The sequence below is a fragment of the Canis aureus genome, chromosome 1, assembly GCF_053574225.1.
Source record: "Canis aureus isolate CA01 chromosome 1, VMU_Caureus_v.1.0, whole genome shotgun sequence".
In the NCBI taxonomy this organism is placed as follows: Eukaryota; Metazoa; Chordata; class Mammalia; order Carnivora; family Canidae; genus Canis; species Canis aureus.
In genome coordinates, this window is record NC_135611.1 from 58,358,196 (window position 1) to 58,380,518 (window position 22,323).

At 37.0% G+C, this 22,323-nt stretch overlaps 1 protein-coding gene across 1 annotated transcript in view; it reads left to right on the plus strand.

Annotated features, from left to right (window-relative positions):
* The window catches only part of NUS1 (NUS1 dehydrodolichyl diphosphate synthase subunit), a 29,419-nt gene extending 7,498 nt beyond the window's left edge, over window positions 1-21,921 (plus strand). The window contains exons 2-5 of the mRNA XM_077900917.1: window positions 8,053-8,178; window positions 9,068-9,217; window positions 15,082-15,181; window positions 19,155-21,921. Coding sequence (XP_077757043.1) covers window positions 8,053-8,178; window positions 9,068-9,217; window positions 15,082-15,181; window positions 19,155-19,245 — 467 coding nt within the window. The 3' untranslated portion in view covers window positions 19,246-21,921. The remainder of the gene's footprint in view (window positions 1-8,052; window positions 8,179-9,067; window positions 9,218-15,081; window positions 15,182-19,154) is intronic.
* Window positions 21,922-22,323: the final 402 nt, after the last annotated feature.

Here is a 22,323-nt window from a genome sequence, read left to right on the forward strand (position 1 = left end):
GCAGAGGGAGAAGCAGGCTCCATGCACTGGGAGCCCGACGTGGGATTTGATCCCGGGTCTCCAGGATCGCGCCCTGGGCCAAAGGCAGGCGCTAAACCGCTGTGCCACCCAGGGATCCCAGTGTCCAGTTTTAAAGGATAGAAAGTAGGCCATTTTGAAGGATGGGCATTTATTTATAAAGAAATATATTAATTCCATAACTGGTTAGATGCTTTATAATTAAGAGAGATTGTTTTAGTGTTTATCCCACTTTTCTTTCCTCCCTTCCCTTGTCCTTATAAATACTTGCTGCTGGATGTTTCTTGAAGTCTGTTTCTATAGAAGAGAAGGGAGAACCATGGTAAACATTCTAATTTCGGATTTTAAAAAAGATATATTAAGTATGTGCTTTGAAAGTCTCATTTTATGGCGTTGATTATTCATTTCACATAAATTTCAAAAGAAGCAGTATTTAAGGAATATTTGATGACTGAATACTTGTCTAATTAAAGTCCTTCTTACTTAATTTGAAAGAAGTATGTATGTCCTGGTTGTATTACCCAGTTAATGTATTACCCATGCTTGAGTGAAAGGGTAGACTAAATATTGAAACCTCTAATTCCAAAATGTCATTTCAATGAATATAGTAGAAATTTCAAAAGACTACAGTAAGGTACCTGAATACAGTATATAATCTGATAGGTGGATAGAACATACTTAATTCCACTCTCTTTGAAATAGTTTTCCCCTGGCTTCTATGACATCCTATAAGCTTGGATTTCTTCCTGTCTTGCTCTCTGTTCCTTCTGAGCCTCCTGGCTTCTCTTCATTTGTTCCACTTCTAAATGTTGGGGTGTCCTAGAGTTTTGTACTGTGTATATGTATATATGCCCTTGTGGTTCTCTCCTTCATTCTGTCTTCTAGGTTAAAGAGCAACAAACTTTTTCTTAAAGGGACAGCTACTAAATATTTTGGGCTTAGTAGGTTAGAGGTCCCTGTTACAACTACTCAGCTCTGCCAGTGAGGCCAAAAAAGTAGTTATAAATGAACAGGTGTGACTGTATTCCAAACAGGTAGTTTGCTGACCCCTGTCCCAGATGGTTTCTCCAGTCTTACCAGGTGTTCCTTAAATGCTCTTACCAGGATTTGTAACTCCAGTCCTGATCTCTCCCATAATTCCAGAATCCCGTATCCAACTCACTAACAGGTTCACTTTTATTTGGCATTCAGCATGTCCAAAACAGTATTCTTGAATTTCCTTCCCACCCCAGACCTGTCTCCCAGTTTTTCTTATCTTAAAAAATACTAGTACCTTTCAACCAGTTGCTCAGGCTAAAAACTTAGATCTCTTCTGTGAGTCTCTTCTATCATATTACGCCTGTAATCTATAAATAGGCCTCCTTGGCCTGCCTTCTAGAATATGTTCCAAATTGAACACTTCTTTTGGTTGTACATTGCAGTCACCCCAGTTTGAGTTACTATATTTTACCTGGATTATTGCTGTAGCCACCTTACTGGTCTTCATTTATATTCTGGCCCCTGTATAATCCACTCTTCACTCATCAGCAAGGTGATCTTTTGTGATAATATCATTCAAATTCTGAATAAAACCTTCCAAGTGCTTCCCATTACACTTGGAATATTTTCTCAGCTCATTACCAAGGCCCATAGACCCTTTTGTATACTACCCTTTGTCTGACCTCATATAATGCCCTTTGTTCCACTTAATTTCTGTGTTCACCAGTTGTACTGCCATTTTTTTTCCCCCTGAATATGATGAAAACCTAAATTCTGAGAGAGTATGCAATAGCTATAGCGGTAATGATCTCAGGTCTGGAAGTACTAATTTTTAAGTTTTGAGAGCTAAACCAAGTCAGCAAAGACTTTTTTGTTAAATAATGCAATTGTAATAATCATGAGATAGCACCAAGGAAGGATACATATTATACAGGTGAAGAAAACAGGATACAAAATTGCTTAATCAAAAAAAAAAAAAAAAAAAAAAAAAACAAAATTGCTTAATCATATAAGCCAGGATTACACATGTATGAGAACAAAGACTGGGGAATACTAAACATTGGGAGTGCTATGATGGTAAGGTTAGGGGACACTCAGTTTAGGATGAATGGTTGGGGGACATTACCTTACCTTGTTGTCTAAACATTGAGCATTGTAAGTAGATTTCAATACTAGAATTTAAAATAGATATTTCTTAAGACTATAAAAAGTTCACATTTGGCCCCCAAAGTACACAGGTAAAGTTTATCAAGTAATACCAAAAACATTGTAGCCTTTCTGAAGTCCAGTTTCCTGGCATAATAGTTTATATTTTTTATGGAAATTATAGATGTTCATGTGTGCATGTACATGTGTGTGTTTTAAAAAAATAGTCCTTTCATATATCTTTTTTCTCTGTATTTACATGTAGTTTACACTTAGGAAATTGAGAGTATGTGAGATACACTTGTAGAGCAACAAAACATAATATGACATTCTTTAAATTATTATTGCAAAAACTTATTTTACATCCCCACATCATTCTTAAGGAATTTAAATAACTGTTAGCCCTGTGAAACCTTCTTTAAAAGCCTTTTAAAAAAGAGCCCTAGTCTTAGTTCTTTCTAAAGATATCACTTATTTGTAAAAAAGCTAGTTTTATGTATTTAATAAGAGTTCAACTTTGGGAGAGGGGAATTAAAAATTTCATGGGTATATTAGTAAAGTAGGTTTAGCATTGTTTATCAAGATTAGAAATAGTTATTAAACTGAATAAGTAGAATCTAAAAGACCTGGATTTCAGGCCAAAGTCTTAGACTCTTGACCAAGGACAATTGCTTGACCTTTTGGGTCTCTTTCCTCATCTGTAACAAGATGGGATAAAATAATTATTTTAGCTTATTACTGTATGATTCTGTAAAATATGATTTTCTCAAAAATGTATTTGTAATTGTTTTCCCTTAGGTCAGTTATTTCTGAACAAATCTCTCAAGTTCCTTTTACATAAAATTACTTTGGTGGTAGTTTCTTTTATGACAACATTTTGGCTTTTGTTTAGATCCTGTGAGGACAAACAAGATGAATTACGAGAAAAAGAACTCCACAAGTATAAATACTTGCCTAATGTCATACTATGATATCAGAGGAATTGCTTGTCATAGTCAAAGGCACTCTTACATCTTGCTGGATTTCTTGTGTATCATGTGAAATATGTGTGGGCACACTTTGAATCCTGAAGAAAATTTTAAGTTGATAGTATTGTTTATAGGTAAGTGAGAGAGTTAACATGGTGTATAACCAGGATTTCTGGATGGAGCAAGCTGTGAGGTATAAGGAATCATCTTGCTGATACTGTGCTTTATGTATTTAATACCTCTCAAGAACTAGACTTCTGTATTTAATTTCTCCATCCAAATCAGCCAAAACAAAGGTTGTGTTTAAAATAACTTTACGAACATCTTTATTAAAGAGAAGTTTGTAACTGTGCCTCTGTGTATTCTTCCTTTTTAACAGAATTTCTGCCTCTGTGCGCTAAGGAAGTACCTTCTTTTATTGTGAGAGGTTCCTGGAGACTTCTTAAAAATTCCATTCCGTGACAGGTCCATTTAGGTTTTGTTGTTAGGTGGCACTTTGTGCACTGATAATTCAGTTTATTAAATAAACATTGAACTCCTGCTATGTGGAAGGTGCCTTAGGGGAAAAGGGATGAGTAAGACACAACTTCCTAAGTAAAACTACAGTTCTGTAGGAGGATTAAGTTATAATAAAAAGTAAAATATTGTTTAGTATGGAGTTTTGAATAAAATGTGTGTTTGGAGGGGGTGAAGGTGAGTCCGAGGAGGAATGGGGCATATCTGGCTATGGGATTGGGAAGGGCTTCTTGAGGATAAGTGATATTTTAGCTGGCCTTTGAAGAGTTTTTAAGGGCACGGGGTTGGGAAGGTAACATAAAGGACAGAGGTTGGACTCATGTCAGATGTTTTGGGGGGAACAAAAAGCAATTCTAATTTGCTGGCATAAAGTATTACAGAGAAATAGATTCGTTTGTTTCATAAACAAATTATTTCTACCCACCAAGTATGGAACACAGGCTGCAATCTTAATACTGATCTGAGCAGTATGTTTTTGGTACAGTAAACATTTTCGGAGCCATTAGAGATACTAAAATTAGAATATGTCAGGATTGAAGATGAACCCAAAGTTTAATCTGGTTTTCAGTCTAGTTAGTAATACATGCTAGAAGGGGTAAGAAGACCTACTGGAAGGTGATTGTAATATTTTAAAGAAAAAGACTATTGCTTGGAACTGGGGACAAGGAACAAATGGATATGGGAAATACTACTGTAGGAGAGCATATGGATTTAGCATGTTAATAGGGCATTGGAGGTGGCAGTGAAAATACTGGAGAGTAGAGAAGATGTCTGGGTGACTGGGCAGGTACTGGTGCCTTTATTAGAAATAGAACAACAAAAAGGATTATACTTTTTTTCCCCCTTCTGATTATATAGATAGCTTAACAGCAGTTAGGATTTCAAATCACCTTTTGTATTACCGTCTTATACATTCACTGTTCTCATATTGCCTATTCCCATCTAGACCTTTTCCTTAAGTGCATATAAGTCTTGCACTTATGGTACTCCTCCATTTTTTTAAAACTTGCTATAAGTGTTTGAGAACTAGCTTTAAAAAATAAGCTGCCAAGTTTTAGATTTGTTCATTTTTAGATGCTCATAGAACTCACAGGTAGAATTAGATAGTTTGAATGAACTGGAATTGTTAACAAAATGCTGATCCTGCATTTACTTAAAATTACAATGTTTTGTTCATGGTGGATGTTTTTGCATTAGGTTGTTAACGACATTACATTAAGTTATTATTAATCTTAGTTGCTGAGTTTTTTAGTGCCCCCTTAAGTTTTGCCTCGCTCATCTTATACTTGTCCTGGCCCTGAGTGGTTGTACAGTCCTGTGGGTGAGTAGACTTAAAGAGGAGCACATGGACAGAAAGAGAGGGCTGACATAGGAACTCTAGGAGTAACCTCCAGTTACAGGTGGGAAGTGGGAAAGGATTCAGTGGGAAGTGAGAAGGGGCCATCCAAGGAGCAGGTTGGCAGTGGAACCAAGAAAGGGTGTTCAGACAAGCTGGAGTAAGGATAGAATTTTGAGAAGGAAGCAGGGTAGTCACTAATGGTAACACTTGAGAGAGATTAAGAAGGAAAGGATACAGATTGAGAAGAGAGAATGAGCATTTTGGTGATAAAGAGTATCACCCACTGATTTGGAGAGAGCAAGAGTGCCTGTAACGTGTTCCTGTTTTAATCTGGAAGCTACAGCAAAGATGAGTGAGTTAGTGAGAACTGAAGCAGGTCTTGAGAGTATCAAAGGAAGGGATCAGCGTGGTGTAAATAGACAAAAGCAAGGATTCCTACTGGTAGGTTACTATTAAAATGAATAATTTTAGCTCATATGAGAAATAGATTTGGTTAACATTTTACTAAGTTCCATGTCCTGGCAGTAGTGTTGTGGAGATTTTGCATTGTTTTTAAAATTCATATGCTTTCCATAATTGATACCTATGATGTAGACTGAAATTGTAGTCTAAATTATTTTTTATTTGCATAAATAATTGGAAATCTTGTACCGTTCCTAAGCCTGTATCATATAGTTGTTTCGTAGTATATGCCTTTGTGTTGTACATGTGAATTTTACGATTGACTTGAAGATGTTTATGTCCTACACATCTGCATTGTTGCCCAAGTGTTACTGTACTAAACATTGTTTTTCAAATGGCTTCTGACATTAATCACCTTCCTTCAAAAATTTTGTTTGTATTTGGGACTATATTTTTTTGTTTAATCTCACTCTGGATATGGGTACTATGAAATGTTCTTTTATATTTCCTGGCTTTTCCTAAAGGAGCCATGACCTTGGCCCCTGTTCTTCTCCATGTGTGCGTCCTTACCTTTGGAGATCTCATTTCTCACTTCTTGTGTGTTTGCCTTTCACCTTGAGGAGGAGGACTCCCAAATGTATGTCTCCATCTCTGTCCTCCGTCTTGTGTTGTTACCTTCCCAGCCCCACCCCTGTACAGTTCTTCTAATTAATTCTTCATAGGCCAGCTGAAATGTCATTTACCCTAAAGAGATCCCCCTAGTCTAGTCTCTGTCCTGTTGTCTTCTTTCGGCAGACATTCAGCAGACATTTGTTTGTTCAGTATTCTGTGCCAGGCACTGTGCTGGCCCCTGGTGAGCAAAACAGTTAACATCTCTACCCACGTGGATGACACTTTTGAATGTGCTTCCCTCCTGTCTTAATCACTTTTTCAGTACCCCTTGCCTAAATATTCTATCATCAGCTGTCTAAAACTAAGCTTATGTTTTCCTCAAACCAGTTCTCTGCTAGAATTTTCCCACTTAAAAAAAGTTGATTATTTTCTATTAGCTAGGATTAAAGCCATGGAATTTTGTGTTCATTTCTAATTAAGTCATGCTCTTCATTCTCTCAGTTCTTCTATTAATGAACTCCTTCCGTTGCTTCATCAAGTTATGAATAGACTATCACAGTACTCTGCTGCCTGACTTTCTCTGTAGTCAGGTTAATTGCGAGGTTAATTTTCCCAAAGTTAAAATTTCCACCATTCCCACGTTGATTGCATGTTGTTGGTTACCTGTTTGTTAGGCAACATGAAATGAAAATTAGACCTGTCCCCTTTTCTCAGATCCTTTGCTCCAGCAACATTGGTCTGTCTTTTGGGTATTCAGTATTTTTTTTTTTCTGAAAAACAGTATCCTCTTCATTTTCTTTTAAGTTTCTCAAGTCTTGCTTATTTTACAAAGCTTTTCCCTACCAAGGGAGACTGCTTTTTATCTTTGAACTGCTGTTACATGTATACCACCAGGTTGTCATGTGTATACAGCAGATTCAGCAGATTCTCTGTTATTTTATATATATTTGTTGTGTTCTCTCTCCCAGTTAATCGTTGAAGTGCTGTTAAAGTCAAATCTGACTGAGAATACGGAGTAGGAATAGGATAAAGGGTAAAAAGCCAATGGCCACTAGAAAGTTGATCCTCTGAAAACAACTAAAAACTTGTCACTGGTTTTTAAAGCTCTCCTTATTAATTGTATATTTTTATGTCACACAGTTCCTTCATCTTTCTCAATGACCTAATGGCAGTTAAAAGTTTTAACTTTTCTGTGCACAGTTGAAGGATCAAACACGGTTTCATGTAATATGTCTTCCATGCTTTGTTTTAATTTACTAAATTTTGATTTTGTTACTTTTGTGGATTCTCTCTACTTTTTACATAATTCATACCAATTCCCCTTACCATTAAAAAGGTGAATCAAAAAAAGGGTGAATCAAGGGGTGTGTGGGTGGCACAGTTGGTTGGGCATCCTATCCTTGGTTTCCACTCAGGTCATGATCTTGGAGTCGTGGGATCAAGCCCACGTAGGACTCCAGGCTTGGCCCAGAATCTGCTTGAGACTCCTCCCTCTGCCTCTCCCCTCACCATGTGTGCACGTACTCTGTGCACGTACTCTCTTCCTCTCTCTCTCTCAAATAAATAAAAATCTTAAAAGAAAAAAATCACATTAAGGTAATAGTATTGAATACATGTGGTGGCTCTGCAAGGAAAGTTCATCGGACTGGGAGTCAAGAAGAGAAGGGCTTTAGATCACTACTGCAGTTTTTAAATTCTTGGACAAGACTCTTCAGGACTTTGGGTCTCAGTTTCTTAATCTGCAAATAAGGTTTCAGGTAAATGATCTCTTAAAATGTCTTTCTCAGTCTACTTTTATCATATGCATACTGACTAAGAAATCACCCTTGCCTTTTTTATTTTTTTATTTTTTTATTTTACATTAGTCTGACTCCAGACTCTTGTGTTAACAGAGTTTTGTTGTACTTTTCTTTAGATTCTAGTTTAGGTTCAGTCAGTTACTACTGCATTTGGAATTTATTCAGTTCTGAGTTCAGTGTTTTCACAACAAACATCCAGTAATTATTGAAGAGGATAAATTAACCTAATTGGGATTTACTTTACTTATTTACTTTACTTTTTTTTCTTTTTAAGGTATTTTCAAAAGAAATAATTCCAGATTGATGGATGAAATTTTAAAACAGCAGCAGGAACTTCTGGGCTTAGATTGTTCCAAATACTCACCAGAATTTGCAAATAGTAATGACAAAGATGATCAAGGTAAGCATGAGTGTGAAATTGAGTAACTTATGCAGTTTTGTGTTTTGTGTTTCAAGGCAAATTCTGTTATCCCTGTAGATCTTTATTATCACCATCTTTGATGATCAGATTTAGACTTTGCTTTCTTCATCTTGTTCAAAGATAATTTTCAGAAAACAATAAAATTATGACTTTCATAGATGTTAAAAAAAAAACACGTTAAAGATTTTATTTAACTCAGAAACAGCCAGGTATCAGGTGGATTTTGTAACTAGTTCGAAAGAGAATCTAGAGAATGGACATACTTTTAGATCAGAAATATTGAAATGAACATGTAAATGGAAGCAAAACTAGTGTTTCTGTGGCATTACAGAGAAGATAATTGAACCTCTACTAGACAAGAAAGAATTTGCATGTCGATAGACAAGAATTTGGCATTGCTGTCAGTTATGTAGAATCCTATCAATTATAAAATAAGTCCCATAGAATCAGAGCCTGATAAAATGGACAGTACCTATTCCACGGAAACACATTTTTTTTCGTAGTCTTCATTTTGGTCTTGTGTAACTGCTAACTGTACCATGATTGTAGGTGACATTTTAGATGAGTGAAAATTGTAAACTAGCCTATAATCCCTGTTTTCTAGAGGATGCACTCAGAGATACAAGGTCTCTAAGCACTCTGAAAGGAAGGCAGTATATAAATACATATGCAGATGGGATGTGTGAGTCCTTTCAGAGGGGTGTATGTAGGTATGTTTTGATACTGAATTTGAAGGACTTAAATGATTCTTGTTTACTATAAGAACTATTATTTTAGTTAGTCTGAGCTTAATATTTCTTGAAATGGATTTTGAAATATGTCTGGAACAGGAAGTTTTATTTCCTAACCTGTTTGTTTCTTCCTCCAGTTTTAAATTGCCGATCGGCAGTGAGGGTGCTCTCCCCAGAAGATGGAAAAGCAGATATTGTGAGAGCTGCTCAGGACTTTTGCCAATTAGTAGCCCAGCAGCAAAAGAGATCTGCAGATTTGGATGTAGACATGTTAGACAGTTTACTTAGTAAGTCCTGTATATATATATGTATGTTATTAGTTTTATCCCACAGGGCTACGGTATGAAGGAGAACATCTAGGTTCTGTTTATGCAATAAAGCCTGATTTTGTTATTGTTACCCTTGTTTCTGAAATTTTCAAGACCCACACGTGAAAATGGTTTTGAGATCATGAAATTTGTAGTCAACTCACTTGAATGAGGACTTACTGGTAAAGGAGAGGATGTTAGAGGATTTGTGGGGCAGTGATAAATATCCTTGAATATTTATAGGACTTTTGCTTGTTCCCCCCCCCCCCCCTTTCTGGGATGCTTTTCCTATACCAAGAGTGACTTCTCTAGTTCTCCAGACACCGAATGGGTATCCAGCAATTCAATTCACTTCTGATTCTAACCACCTGGAGTCAGTGTTTGACAACACTATAGATTTAAAGGGTCAGTTACACAAGACTGCCCCCTTCACCCCCCGCCCCCCCAACAGATGCCCGTTGCAGTTTTCAGCCACCTGCACTTGTCACCTGCCCAGACCACCTGATCAACAGCCTATAAATAAGGGTTTCCCGTGACTCTCTCCTGAGGTTTGATAATTTGCTAGAATGGCTCACAGAATTCAGGAGGGAACTTTACACATTCACCCATTGATTATAAAGGCTGCAACTCAGAAATGGTCCATCTAGGGCAAGATATTGGCAAGGGGGTGCAGTCAACTTCCATGCTCTCTCTCTGGGCAAGTCACCCTCTCAGCACCACATTGTGCTCATCAACCTGGAGGCTATTAGCATCCTGCCTTTTAGGAGTTTTTATGGCAGTTCCTTTATGTTAGCAGGATTAATTAAATCAATGGCTATTAGGGATTGAACTCAGTTTTCAGCTTCTCTTCCCCTCCCTACTTGGAGGTTGGAAGGGATGGCTGAAATTTCAGCCTTGTAATCGCATGATTGGTTTCTCTGGCAATTAGTTCCTATCTTAAAGCTATCTAGAGGCCCACCAAGAGTCATCATTAACATAAAGTCAGATATGGCAGAAGGGGGCTTATGAATAATAAAAAATACTCCTATCATTCAGGAAATTGCAAGGATTTTAGGAGCTCTGTGCTAGGAACCTGGACAGAGACCAAATATCTATTTTTTATTATAATATCACACTCCTCTCACTGTGTCTTTTTAGTTTGAACTGTTAAATTTTAATTTAACTGCTATTTAGGAGGCATTACCAAGAAAATAATCTTATCATTCATTATTCTGTTTTTAATATTCTATCTCTTATATGATACCGAATATACTTCCTATATTTGTCATGTTATGCCAGGTATAACATTATAGAGTTTTTTTCCTTTAAAGATTTATTAAAAAGGTTTTAAGTTGGTTATTCTTTCTAGAGCTCCCTAGGAACTTTTTGCCTTAACTTTATGGTCCTTCTGCCTACTGGCATTATCCTGGATCCTTTTGAAGAAAGGCAGTACTTCTTACAAGTTCATGTCCAGTGATAGCTTCTGTAGCCTTACAATTTCAGACATGCATTTTTTTGTTCATTCACATAGAATTTCCATTTATCTTACACTTTAATCATGCATTTTTTTGTCTAACTCAGTCATTTATTTGACCCTCCATTCTTGTTTCTTCCACTTTTTAACGTGTCTGTCACAGAGCTCACAGAGCATGGTCACTCTCTGACCATATGGTCTCACCGAGTACTGACTTTCACTGACTACTCACTTCTTCCTCTGCTCTCCTCTTGTCTTCTCTCTTATTGCCTATTGTATTCAATATTCAGGCTGAATGAATAGATTGAAAGTAGACCATTGTAGGGCTCATTGTAGGTTACTGGAGTGTTGACTGTTTCTTGGATTCTGTAAGGCCTCTCAACCACAGAGTAATTTACGAGGGTGTCCTGAAAGTGATGCAGGGACTAAAAGTGGTCCTTCAGGTAGCCAATTCTACATAGTGCTACAGTGTTGAACCCAGGTGTTGGCTTCAGGGGTAGTAAACCCATGATAAGTAAAAATGTACACAGTCCATAAGTTACTAATCTGACAGAAGCGAACCCTCTGAATACTGTCACCCCCAAAAGTTCTCTTGTGACTGCAGTTAATCACCATTCCTACTCCTACACAAGGCAGCTACGTATCTGCTTTTTGACTATACTTTTGTCTTTTCTAGAAATTATATATAAACATAATCATTATGTAGTCTTCAATGTCTTGCTTTGTTTCCTTGGTATATTATTAAGGTCCATTCACATTGCAAATATTAGTAGTTCATTACTTTTTGTTGGGAATAGCATTCAGTTTTATGGATGTACATTTTGTTTATTCATTCATCAGTTGATGTACATTAGGTTTGTTTGAATAATGCTGCTGTGACCATTCACATACAAGTCTTTGTGCAGACATGTCCTTTCTTTGGTACATAGTGAAATTGCTAGTTTCTATGGTGAGTTGAATGTTTAAGAAACTGCCAAACTATTTTTCAAAGAGGCTATACTATTTTTACATTCCATGAGCAATGTACAGGAGTCTAGATTCTTCACATCCTTGCCAAGGCTTAGTATTGTCAGTTTTTGTATTTATTTATTTATTATTTTTATATTTTAGCCATTCTGGTGGGTAATAGTATCTCATTGTGGTTTTTTTTTTCTTTTTTTAAAGATTTTATTTATTTCTTCATGAGAGACAGAGAGGCAGAGACACAGGCAGACGGAGAAGCAGGCTCCGTGCAGGGAGCCCAACATGGGACTTGATCCCAGGCCTCCAGGATCACACCCTGGGCTGAAGGCGGTGCTAAACCGCTGAGCCACCTGGGCTGCCCTTCACTGTGGTTTTAATTAACATTTTCCTAATAACTAATGACATGGAGCTTTTTTTCATGTGCTCATCTGTATCTTTAGTGAAGAATCTGTTCAAAACATTCTGCCTATTTTTAACGGGTTGTTTGTCTTCTTGAGTTTTAAGGGTCTTTATTTTGGGTACACATCTCTGTTCAGTAGTAAGGTGGGACTTAGGGATGAATATTTTCTCATAATCCATGGCTTATTTTTCTTACTCGTTTCTTTTAAAGTGTTTAATCTTTATGAAATCCAATTTATCTTTTTTTTCCTGTTGTGGATCACACATTTGGTGTCATATTTGAGAAATCTTTGCCTAACCCAAAGTCACAGTTCTTCTAGATTTTTATCACTTTGGCTGTTAACATTTCAATGTGTAATCTATTTCAACTTAATTTTTGTGAATGGTGTGAGGTTGTTCTTCTACCACCATTTTTTTTCTCTGTTGAATTACTATGACTCCTCTATTGAATCTCAATTTACTGTAAGTCTTTGAGTTTATTTCTGGACTTTTTATTCTATTCCATTGTTCTATATTGTTTGTCCTTCAAATGCCACATGTCTTGATTACTATAGTGCCTACTATGGTAAACTTCGAAATCATGTAGGGTAAGTCTTTCAGCTTTGATTTTCTTTTTAAAAAACTTTGGTTACACTCAGGGCCCTTTCATTTTCATGTAAATTTTGGAGTCAGTTTGTCAGTTTCACAGGCAAATTCCACAATACCCTGTTTTGATAGGTATTGGGTTGAATTTGTAGCTCAATTAGAGAATTGCCATCTTAACATTATTGAGTGTTCTAATCCATGAATACAGCATATCCACTTATTTGGATCCTAATTTTTCTTTTAACAGTGTGTTATAATTTCAGGATTTGGGTTTCTGCTTTTGTTAAGTTTATTCCCAAGTATCTTATTCTTTTGGATGCTATTAATGGGATTGTTTTCTTGATTTTTGTTTTTGCATTGTTTGTTGATAATATATGGATATGTGGTGTTTTTTTTTTTTTAATACTGATTTTGTATCTTGCCACCTGGCTAATATTCATTTAATAGTTCTGGTAGTTCATTTTGCAGAGTCTTAAGATTTTTTAAAGATGACAACTGCTGTCTCTGCTCAGATTTTCTATTTCTGATTTTCTTAGTCTGCCTGCCTGTGTCTGTCTAGTTTTATGTGTCAGACAGTGATATGCACACTGGTTGTGCTCAAACACTTTAAGTTTGTAAGGCTTCCCTGATCTCTGTGTGATGTTGGAAAGTGCATTCAGAGTTGCCACCAGTTCTTGTCTTCTTGACTGTTACTTTTCACTGGGCTTTCTTGCTGCCCTCTTTCATTCTTAGCATGTGGGTGGTTCCCTGGTCAGCCATGGATATGCAGAGAGCTTATTTCTGAGTCCTTGTTTCCAGGATCTTCCTGGTAAATTTCTGACCATTATACTGTTGGCCCTAATTGGGGCTACAACATCAGGCTAACAAATGGTGGGTTTTCCTCATTTGTTCCCTTTTGAGTTTGCCACTGTTAGCTCACAGAACCCTAGGTTTTTATCATTGCTCCCTCTCTCCTGCCCACAGTCTTCAGTGCCAAATGGAGTCCATATCTTTTGGCTACAAGCAGCAAATCTGCTAGCTTTGCTCTCAACCCCATGCTGATAAAACTATAGTTCTCTCCGTTTGATTGGGGGTAAAGTTAAGGAACTTCCCAGGCAGGAAAGACAAAGACCCTTACTCTGCTCTCACCTGAAGCTCTGGCTGTTGTTTCATTTGTTGTCCTTAAAAGAATAATTGTCTGCTTCTGGCCAGTATCTAGTGCCCTTAAGTCTTTGGTTTTATACAGTTTAATATGTGTTTCTTCGGGGGGAGAGAGGAGGATTCATCACCTTCTTCACAACACCATTAGTGAGAAGTTCCTTCTTGCCATTTTTAATTTAATTTTTTTTTGTTTCTTAGCTAAAGAGAATTTGCTTTTTACTAGGCAGAGGACTATATATTCTTCTTAGTCCACTTACTTTACCAAAATAGACTTTAAAGAGACTTTGTTGTGGAAATAATTCTTTATTACTGTTGGATGGGCCTGTCCAATCTAGTCTCCTTGTTTAACAAATGAAGCAACTAAGTCCTTGGGAGGTTGTGTGACTGGAAATTAGTAGCAATATTGAAGTTATCAGAAACTATTAGAGCCTGGGTCTCTTGGATTATGGCATCTTTTCTGTTCTACCAGTGACTTTTAAAATTTTTTTAAAAACTTTTTATTTGTTTATTCATGAGAGACACAGGCAGAGTCATAGGCAGAGGGAGAAGCCGGCTCCCTGTGGGGAGCTTGATGCAGGACTCAATTCCAGGACCTGGGATCACAACCTGAGCCAAAGGCAGACGCTCAACCACTGAGCCACCCAGGTGCTCTTGTCAGTGACTATTTTAATATTTTTAAAGCAGTTATACACTTTCCTTATCCCCTCTTTTTCTTAAACCAGGCCTTGTATGGAAGCCAGTTTGTGAGACCAAATGGCCATGCCTTTGTTGAGGCAGAGGTGTCTGGTGTTTTCTGTCCCTAGGCTGGGGCTCTGGAGAAAACATTTATACTGTGTAGCTAGGTGTTGATCTTTTTGAGTCCTTAGCTATAAAGTGAAGGGTAACAGGGAAGGAAGGACTTTTGTAGTTCCTTTTCATCTCTGAAGTTATATGATTCTGTGGCCAGAATAAGCATTTGTGCCCCTAAAGCAATGTGTTTCCCAGAATGCCAGGAAAACTCTTGTGTTGAAAGATGGATGGGATTTGAAGGCTACCTGCAAGGTTTAGAATGGGAATGGGGTTACCCTTTCTTATCAGGTAATCCAATTAAATGGTCTTTAGAGAAAACTTTCACATATGGAACTAACATAGATATTAAAGTGTATGATGGGCAGTGAGGTGGGAATTGGAAAAATACAAATAAACCTTCTGAAGGAAACATACTCAGAGCATAAAAAGCCAATTTGATTAATAGATTTTGCCTGTGGTCATTTTACTTGTAAGCAATGCATGTTAAATTCTTGTCTTGGTCTTTCTTTTTAAGGTTCAACTGGTTTTCCTGATCCTGATTTAGTATTAAAGTTTGGTCCTGTGGACAGTACATTAGGCTTTCTTCCCTGGCACATCAGATTGACTGAGATTGTGTAAGTATAAAAGCATACTGACTTTGGTTCAATTCAGCAAGTGTTTCTTGAGCCTAGCACTGTACTAGGTACGGTGAGAATTCCCAAAGACTTATACAGTATCAATGGTAAGATAAAGACATAGATATAAATGATTCAGACACAAGGGAGTGTAGTTGTGCAAATATTTGATATTGATACAAATTGTCATAGGATACCAAGAGTGAGAGAGACATGGGCCAGAGTTGTTGGTTTTACAGAAAAGGTGTGATTTGCCCTGGGGTATGTAAAATGGATAGAGTTTTCATAAAAAAGGTGAGAAGTGTAGGGGATTACAGGCAGGAAAAGAAAGGAAACCTGGGAGGTAAGGAATGGACATCTCATTTTTAAGAAATAGTGAGGGAACTGACCATACCAGAGCAGAGACTTATTAGCAGTATATAGCATTAGATGATAGAATAATTGACCCTTGAACGGTGTAGGTGTTACAGGGAGGGGACCTCTCTGTGTAGTCAAAAATCTATATCTAACTGGAGTCCCCGAAAACTTAACTACTAATAGTCTGCTTTTGACTAGAAGCCTAACTTAATGACAATTAATACAGTTTTGTGTGTTAATATGTATTATACACTGTGTTCTTATAATACAGTAAGCTAGAGAAAGGAAAATGGTAGTAAGAAAATTACAGGGAAGAGGAAATATGTTTATATATCAAAAAATATCTGTGTATAAGTGGACCCATGCAGTTCAAACCCATGTTGTTCAAGAGTCAACTCTGTAAGGTGAAAACAGATGATTTGGGTGTTTCGATGCTGGGAAGGCTTTATTTATTTATTTTTTGGGGGGAGGGGGGAAGGCTTTAAATACCAGCACAAGGAATTGTATAACAGTTTAGACGGGAAGTAGGAAAGCACTGAGCCTATGGATAACGTGGGAGTGGTGATTTTAGAAGATTGGCACTTGTGTACTAAGATAGATTGGATTTGGGAAAGGATGAGGTAGAGAGTCTAGTGAAGAGGACATAGCTATGATTTAAGGGATAATATAGTGATGAGAATGAAATTGCTTACTTAAGACAGATTTGGCCAAACTTTTTGTATAAAGGGCTAGGTGGTAAATATTTTAGATAGATATGTGGGCCATACAGTCTCTCACAGCTACTCCTCTTGTTGCAGCTACTCAACATTGGTGGTGTAGCTGAGTGGCCACAGACAGTACGTAAACAAATGTGTGTGACTGTTGCAATAAAACGGTATTCACAAAAACAGATGGCAGGCTCACAGGCTGTATTTGCTGACCCCTGATTTTGAATAGAGACTTAGTAGCCTTAAAATAAATTTAAATTCTGAGTCTTAGGAGGGGCATGCTATAAATTCTATCTTTCATGAGAATTATTTACCAAGGATAATTGTAGGCCTCGTACTTTACTAGTTGTGCTAAAAGAAGAAATGAAATGGCTCTTAAGCTTAGTAAGCCTAATTGGATAAATTAGGTGTTATTGAGAGAAACTTAGAAGGTCAAGGGAACATTGGTTTTTGAAGGGAAAATTTTGAATTCAAGGATAAGATGATGGTTTTGAGGCCATAGCCTATTTAGTGGAAACACCAAGAAGAGCAGATAAAGATGTAGAATTGGTCCCTGGATGAGAAGTCAAGGCAAAAAATGGATATTTGGAGGTTGATCGTACCTAGGAAGTAGTAGTAGTTGAACCTGTGAGAATAGAGGAACTTTCTCAAGTGTATATAAAAGAGCACAGTACCAAGGGATCTTTTGGTATTTTGAGAAATGCTTCAACTTCAGGGGCCGGATGGGGAAAAAGTGTCAAAAAGGCAGAAAAGAACACGTAGCATGATAAGAGTTAGAAAGGGCTGTAGATCATCTGGTCCTACTTCCTCATTTTATAGGTGAGGAAAATGGGGAAGAGACATTGCTCTTATTATTGCTGGTGATAAAGTGGAATTAGAACCTACATCTCCAGACTTTGGCTTTCCTTATAATGGGTGTATTTCTCTTGTTTCTTTTTCTCTAGGTGTTTTCTTTTCTTTTTTTTTTTTTTTTTAATTTTTTTTTTAAATTTTTATTTATTTATGATAGTCACAGAGAGAGAGAGAGAGAGAGAGAGAGAGAGGCAGAGGGAGAAGCAGGCTCCATGCTCCGGGAGCCCGACGTGGGATTCGATCCCGGGTCTCCAGGATCGCGCCCTGGGCCAAAGGCAGGCGCCAAACCGCTGCGCCACCCAGGGATCCCTTCTCTAGGTGTTTTCTTAGTTATTTCAGGTGCCTTTTGGGTTGGGCTCCAAAAAAAGTAGCAGTAATCCCTTGTGAGGTTGAGAGTGGTTTCAAGTGAAGAGTGTGTTCTAGAACAGGTGGATCTCAGTTTGAATCTTGGCTATGTGGTTCAATAACATGACTTTGGATAGTTATTTAAACTTCTCAGTATTTGTAAAATGGGTATTTTAATAAGAAGTTGAAGACTTCTGATCACGGGTATTAGATACCTGACATGTAACAAGCTTTCCCACAGATTTTTGTGCATATGCCAGTCATAGCCCTATCACATTACATTGAGGTTTGCTCTCTATTTGTCTGCCGCCCACCAGGCAGGAAGCACTGTGATGTCTTAATGTCTTGGTGGAGCCTTGAGAACAGAGGAGAATGGCAAGACCACTCTGGAGGCACTGAGGGTTAGTGGCGCTAAGTGCTTCTTGAGGAGTGATTAGGAGACGAAGCCATTGATGAAGAGGATAAGAAAGTAAAGTGGGTTGTTTGAGGAGGATATCTGAAGCAAGCTTCAACAAGAAGAGTGTCCTTAATGTCGCCCTTTGAGGATATCTTGTGAGGTCATCACTGCAGTAGAGTAAGATAAAAGATTGATGGCAGAGATTATTAAGAGTTAAGGAAATGGAAAAGAGACTTCTTTCAGAATTTTGGACAGTTAAAGGAAGGGAAAAGGTCATAAGTCAATTGTATTTCAGTAAAGCTAGGGAGGGGCAAAGGAAGGATAAAGAAAGCATAGCTATGAGAACTACAGGGTCAGGCCAGGAGTTCACTCATGGTAGGTTGGTTCAGTCTTTTTTTTTTTAATTTTTTTTATTTTTTTGTGGTGTGTATCACTGGAACTCTGAATATGGCTTGGACTCTTACCAGGGGTTTGGCCCTGGTACAGATTGGAATTGCCAAAGCCTCACAATACAGCTGTATAAATTAGAGAATTGTTTATGTTAATTATTGAAATTTTTTTTAGTTTTAAAATACTTAAGGGGAACCCTCTGGCTGTACATTCATTCTACCTTTAAAGTGTTTATCTTCACACTAATTGCCTCCTTGAGCAACTAGAAATGGTAGAGGGAAATAGTTCTCACCACATGGCTTCAGCATATAGTCAGAGAAGGGTACTGTGCCGCTCTGCCCGTGTTAAGCCTGGCTTTCATAAACTGTTCAAGTAGTAGTGGCTTTACTCTGACAGTTTTAAGATTTTATTTATTTGAGACAGAGAGAGAGAGAGGGAGGGAGCACAAGCAGAAGGAAGGGCAGAGGGAGAAGCAGACCTCCCCACTGATCAGGGAGCTGGAATCATGACCTGAGCTCAAGGCAGACACTTAACTGAGCCATCCTGTGCTCTCAGAAAGGAGTTCTTTTTTTTTTTTTTTTTTTCCAGAAAGGAGTTCTTAAAGTGAAGTTGAGAGAGGTCTCTTATTTATATTATAGATCTCCAGTTTTGCATTAATTTAGACTGAGGCTTTACAATAGATTCTGAATCTCCATCTTGCTACAAGTTCCTCATCTCTTCTGTTGGAAAGGAGGAGAGATATTTTACTTGGAGTGTCTCACAGTGAGTTTAGCAGTCATTTAGTAGAAAAGGTTTGACATACTCTGTGCTTATAATTTATTTTCTTCTCTCCTTAACTTCTTTGGGGTCATTATCTTTCTAGTTCCTCCCTCCAAATTGCAGTGTATCATCTAATTGCTTTTTTTCCCCTGTGCTTTCTTTACAGCTCTTTGCCTTCCTACCTAAACATCAGTTATGAGGACTTTTTCTCTGCCCTTCGTCAATATGCAGCCTGTGAACAGCGTCTGGGAAAGTAATGATCCCTGGTTGCGTAATTTGAGTTCAGGCTTTTGGAGAAAAGGACCCAAGTGACTCTGATGTTTACAAAGCACCTATGAAACCCTGTACACACCTAGTTCATAATCCTCATAATTTATCAACACAAGAAAGTGTCTTACTTGAGAGTAAGAGTATGTGTGAGTATGAATGCGGGTGTGTGTGTGTGTATGTATGTGTGTGTGTAAATAAATTTATAAATGGGGGATGTATTGGAGAAGGAAAGAGGTAGACCTGCAATTTGAGCAAATAGCAGCAATGTTTTAGGAACTGAAATTTCAAATTTAAAGGCTTTAGCCTCCACTGCTTCCCTGTTTTTGTGGGGAGCAGAGGGGGTGACTAGAGCTATTTGGCTGTGTTTTGGGGGGAGGGGAATAATTTTTGTTCAATCTTTCCTAGTGACCAAACTTACTTTTTAAAAATAATATATTGACTTACTAAATGGAACCGTTTTGAGTTTGAGGGATCTCCAGAGGAATGGAGTTATGTGGGGGTCTCTTGTTAAAAGCTCACCTTTGGAGCAGAGGGCATACCTACTTTCAGATATCCGTCCATTTTCATCTCATTATCGTTGAGCAATGTGACTTGCTAATGTTGCTCTGGTGTCTGTGTTCTGGATTGTAAAGATCATCTGAAAAGGAACTCTTACTACACTGAAATGCAGAATTTAAAAAAATTCAAATACTGTATTAGTCAAAAAAAGATGAAAAGGTTATATAATCTTAAAGTAGGAAAATTTCCTAAAATAGGAAAGAAAGTGATTTTTTTTTTTAATTTGGTGGGCAGTGTGTACCAAAGTTGGTTTAAAAATGTTTCCATTAACTATTTTTATTTAAAATAAGCATTGGAGGGAAGTTAGCTCTTTTCTTCAAAAGCAGTAACCTGTTCCTCTTTGGAATAGCACATTTCAAACCGTCTTAGTACCCAGGATTTTTACTCAGTAAATCCTGATAGTGACTTTCCCTAAAAGCTCTTTTAAGATTGAGGCTTGTGTAGGTAATAAAATATTACCAAAGTCTACAAAAATAAATTAATTTTCCATGTTCTCTTTCATGACAGAGAACGGCACTGGTTCTGTTATTTTTTAAATGAATAAATGATTTTTTGATAGGTATTTGATATTTCTTCCCTCACTGCTGATCCTTGGGCAGAAACCATTCTTTATATTTGATCGACTGTTTTCAGAAAAATCTTAAGTGTACAATAGTTGTCTAAAACTGTACGTTTAGAATGGAGTAGCTTAAATGCTAGGTCTTAGAAGTTTGAAAAATAGCAAAGAAGACGATTGGGAAGGCAAGGTCTGAAGTTGCTTGTCATATTCTGAAGCTATGAAGAATAAATGTTTCCACTTTGGATTACAAAACCCCATTTATGATTTTTAAAATTACACTTGAAATAAAATGGTTAAACTAAATTTTGGTCCAGTGACATTACTTTGCACTTCATAGTCCTTTGTACATTATAAGACTTTTTGTTTTAAGTCTTAATTTATTGCTGAAAGTTTTGTGTGAAACTATAGCATATCTCTGAACTTTACTAGACAACTTCTGATTTCTGTTCCCCTGTACTGTGATCCATGTTCTATTGAGGCTTTTTTGCCTTAGTTTGAGACTGAATTTGTGTCTTTTATAAACACGGTATGTGTCTTTTATAAACATTCTGGAATATGTGTGGCTTTAATGAATTAAATCTAATGGGCCTGATTGAAGTGAAGGGATTTAATATTTGTTAAAATGAAGTTAGTCAAATTACCCACTGGGATATAGCCAAAGCTGCTAAAAGTTCAATGGTTGAGTCTTTGTACTTTTCTTTTCTCCTTCCATTTCATAGCAGTGTAGTATTTAGTGTATTACACATCAAAGTAGCTCTAGAACTTGTGACCTGAGTCTGTTATAGTCCTAGGAAGAGACTCTTAAAACACGTTGCTAGGGATTCTGAATTCAGATATAGGCATTCCAGATCCCCATGAGTTTAACTGCTAGTATAAATCTCCCCAACTTGAGTGGCATTGGTCATTTTGTAATTCCTGCCAAAATCATCACAAGTTCTGCATCATCAGGGCTCCCTTTGCATTCCCAAGAAAGAACTGTTGTTTGTCTTTATGTGTACTTAAGGCTTTTGTCCTTAAATTGTTTCTTCTTGACACTCCCCACAATGAAAAAATAAATAAAATTAAACTGACTTTAAGGATGGCAGCTTGGAGCATAGCAAAAAGTTGGAGTGTTTGAATTCTATTCCCAATTCTGATTGTATTTTGTATCTTAAAACTGATTACTGTTACAACAAAGTTTGAAAGCTGCTTTTGATGTGAATAGCAAAATTCTGGTATATTGTGGCTAAGGCTTAAGAATACCTTGTCTCTGAGAAAAGGTGTTATAATGTTAATGAACAGTGCCAAATACACTGTGCGTATCTACGATTTAATCTTTGAATGTATGTTATTTGATTAGCTCCCTCCTCCTGTGTGATGGTACCACGCATAGAGTCAAATCCTTGTGATGTTTTGTATGGCTGTAGACTTTGGCAACATGTAAATAACGTGTAAAGCAAGTTTTTATGATTGAGGAATCAAATTTATTGAATTTTATTATTGAAAGTTGAAACTCAACATGTATGAACAAAGACAATAAAAGAATATACTCTTTTCATGGACTATAGTATTATGTGAATGCTGCATTTATTCTAAACATTTAGGGTCTGCAGAAATGTACTGAGAAACTCATGACTAGATAGCAAAACTATTTTTTCTTTTTAGATAGTATGTTCTTGGTTGAAATATATTCTCATTTTTACCGGGTTAAACATTTGCAATCTTAATGGTATTTGCTTCTTGCTAGATTACAGCAAGATGAAATTCAGCTTTGCCATTGCTAGAGTTGTCAAAATTCCACAGTAATTAAAATTGAAATTGATTTTTACTGAATATAGAATGCCAAATTAAGAACATATATGTTTACTCTTTTAAGAAATTTGACAGTCCTTGTTAAACTAGAAAATAGAAAGGGAAGAACCATGTCTTGTCTTACATTGCATAGAATATTCACTTTCTATGTATCTTA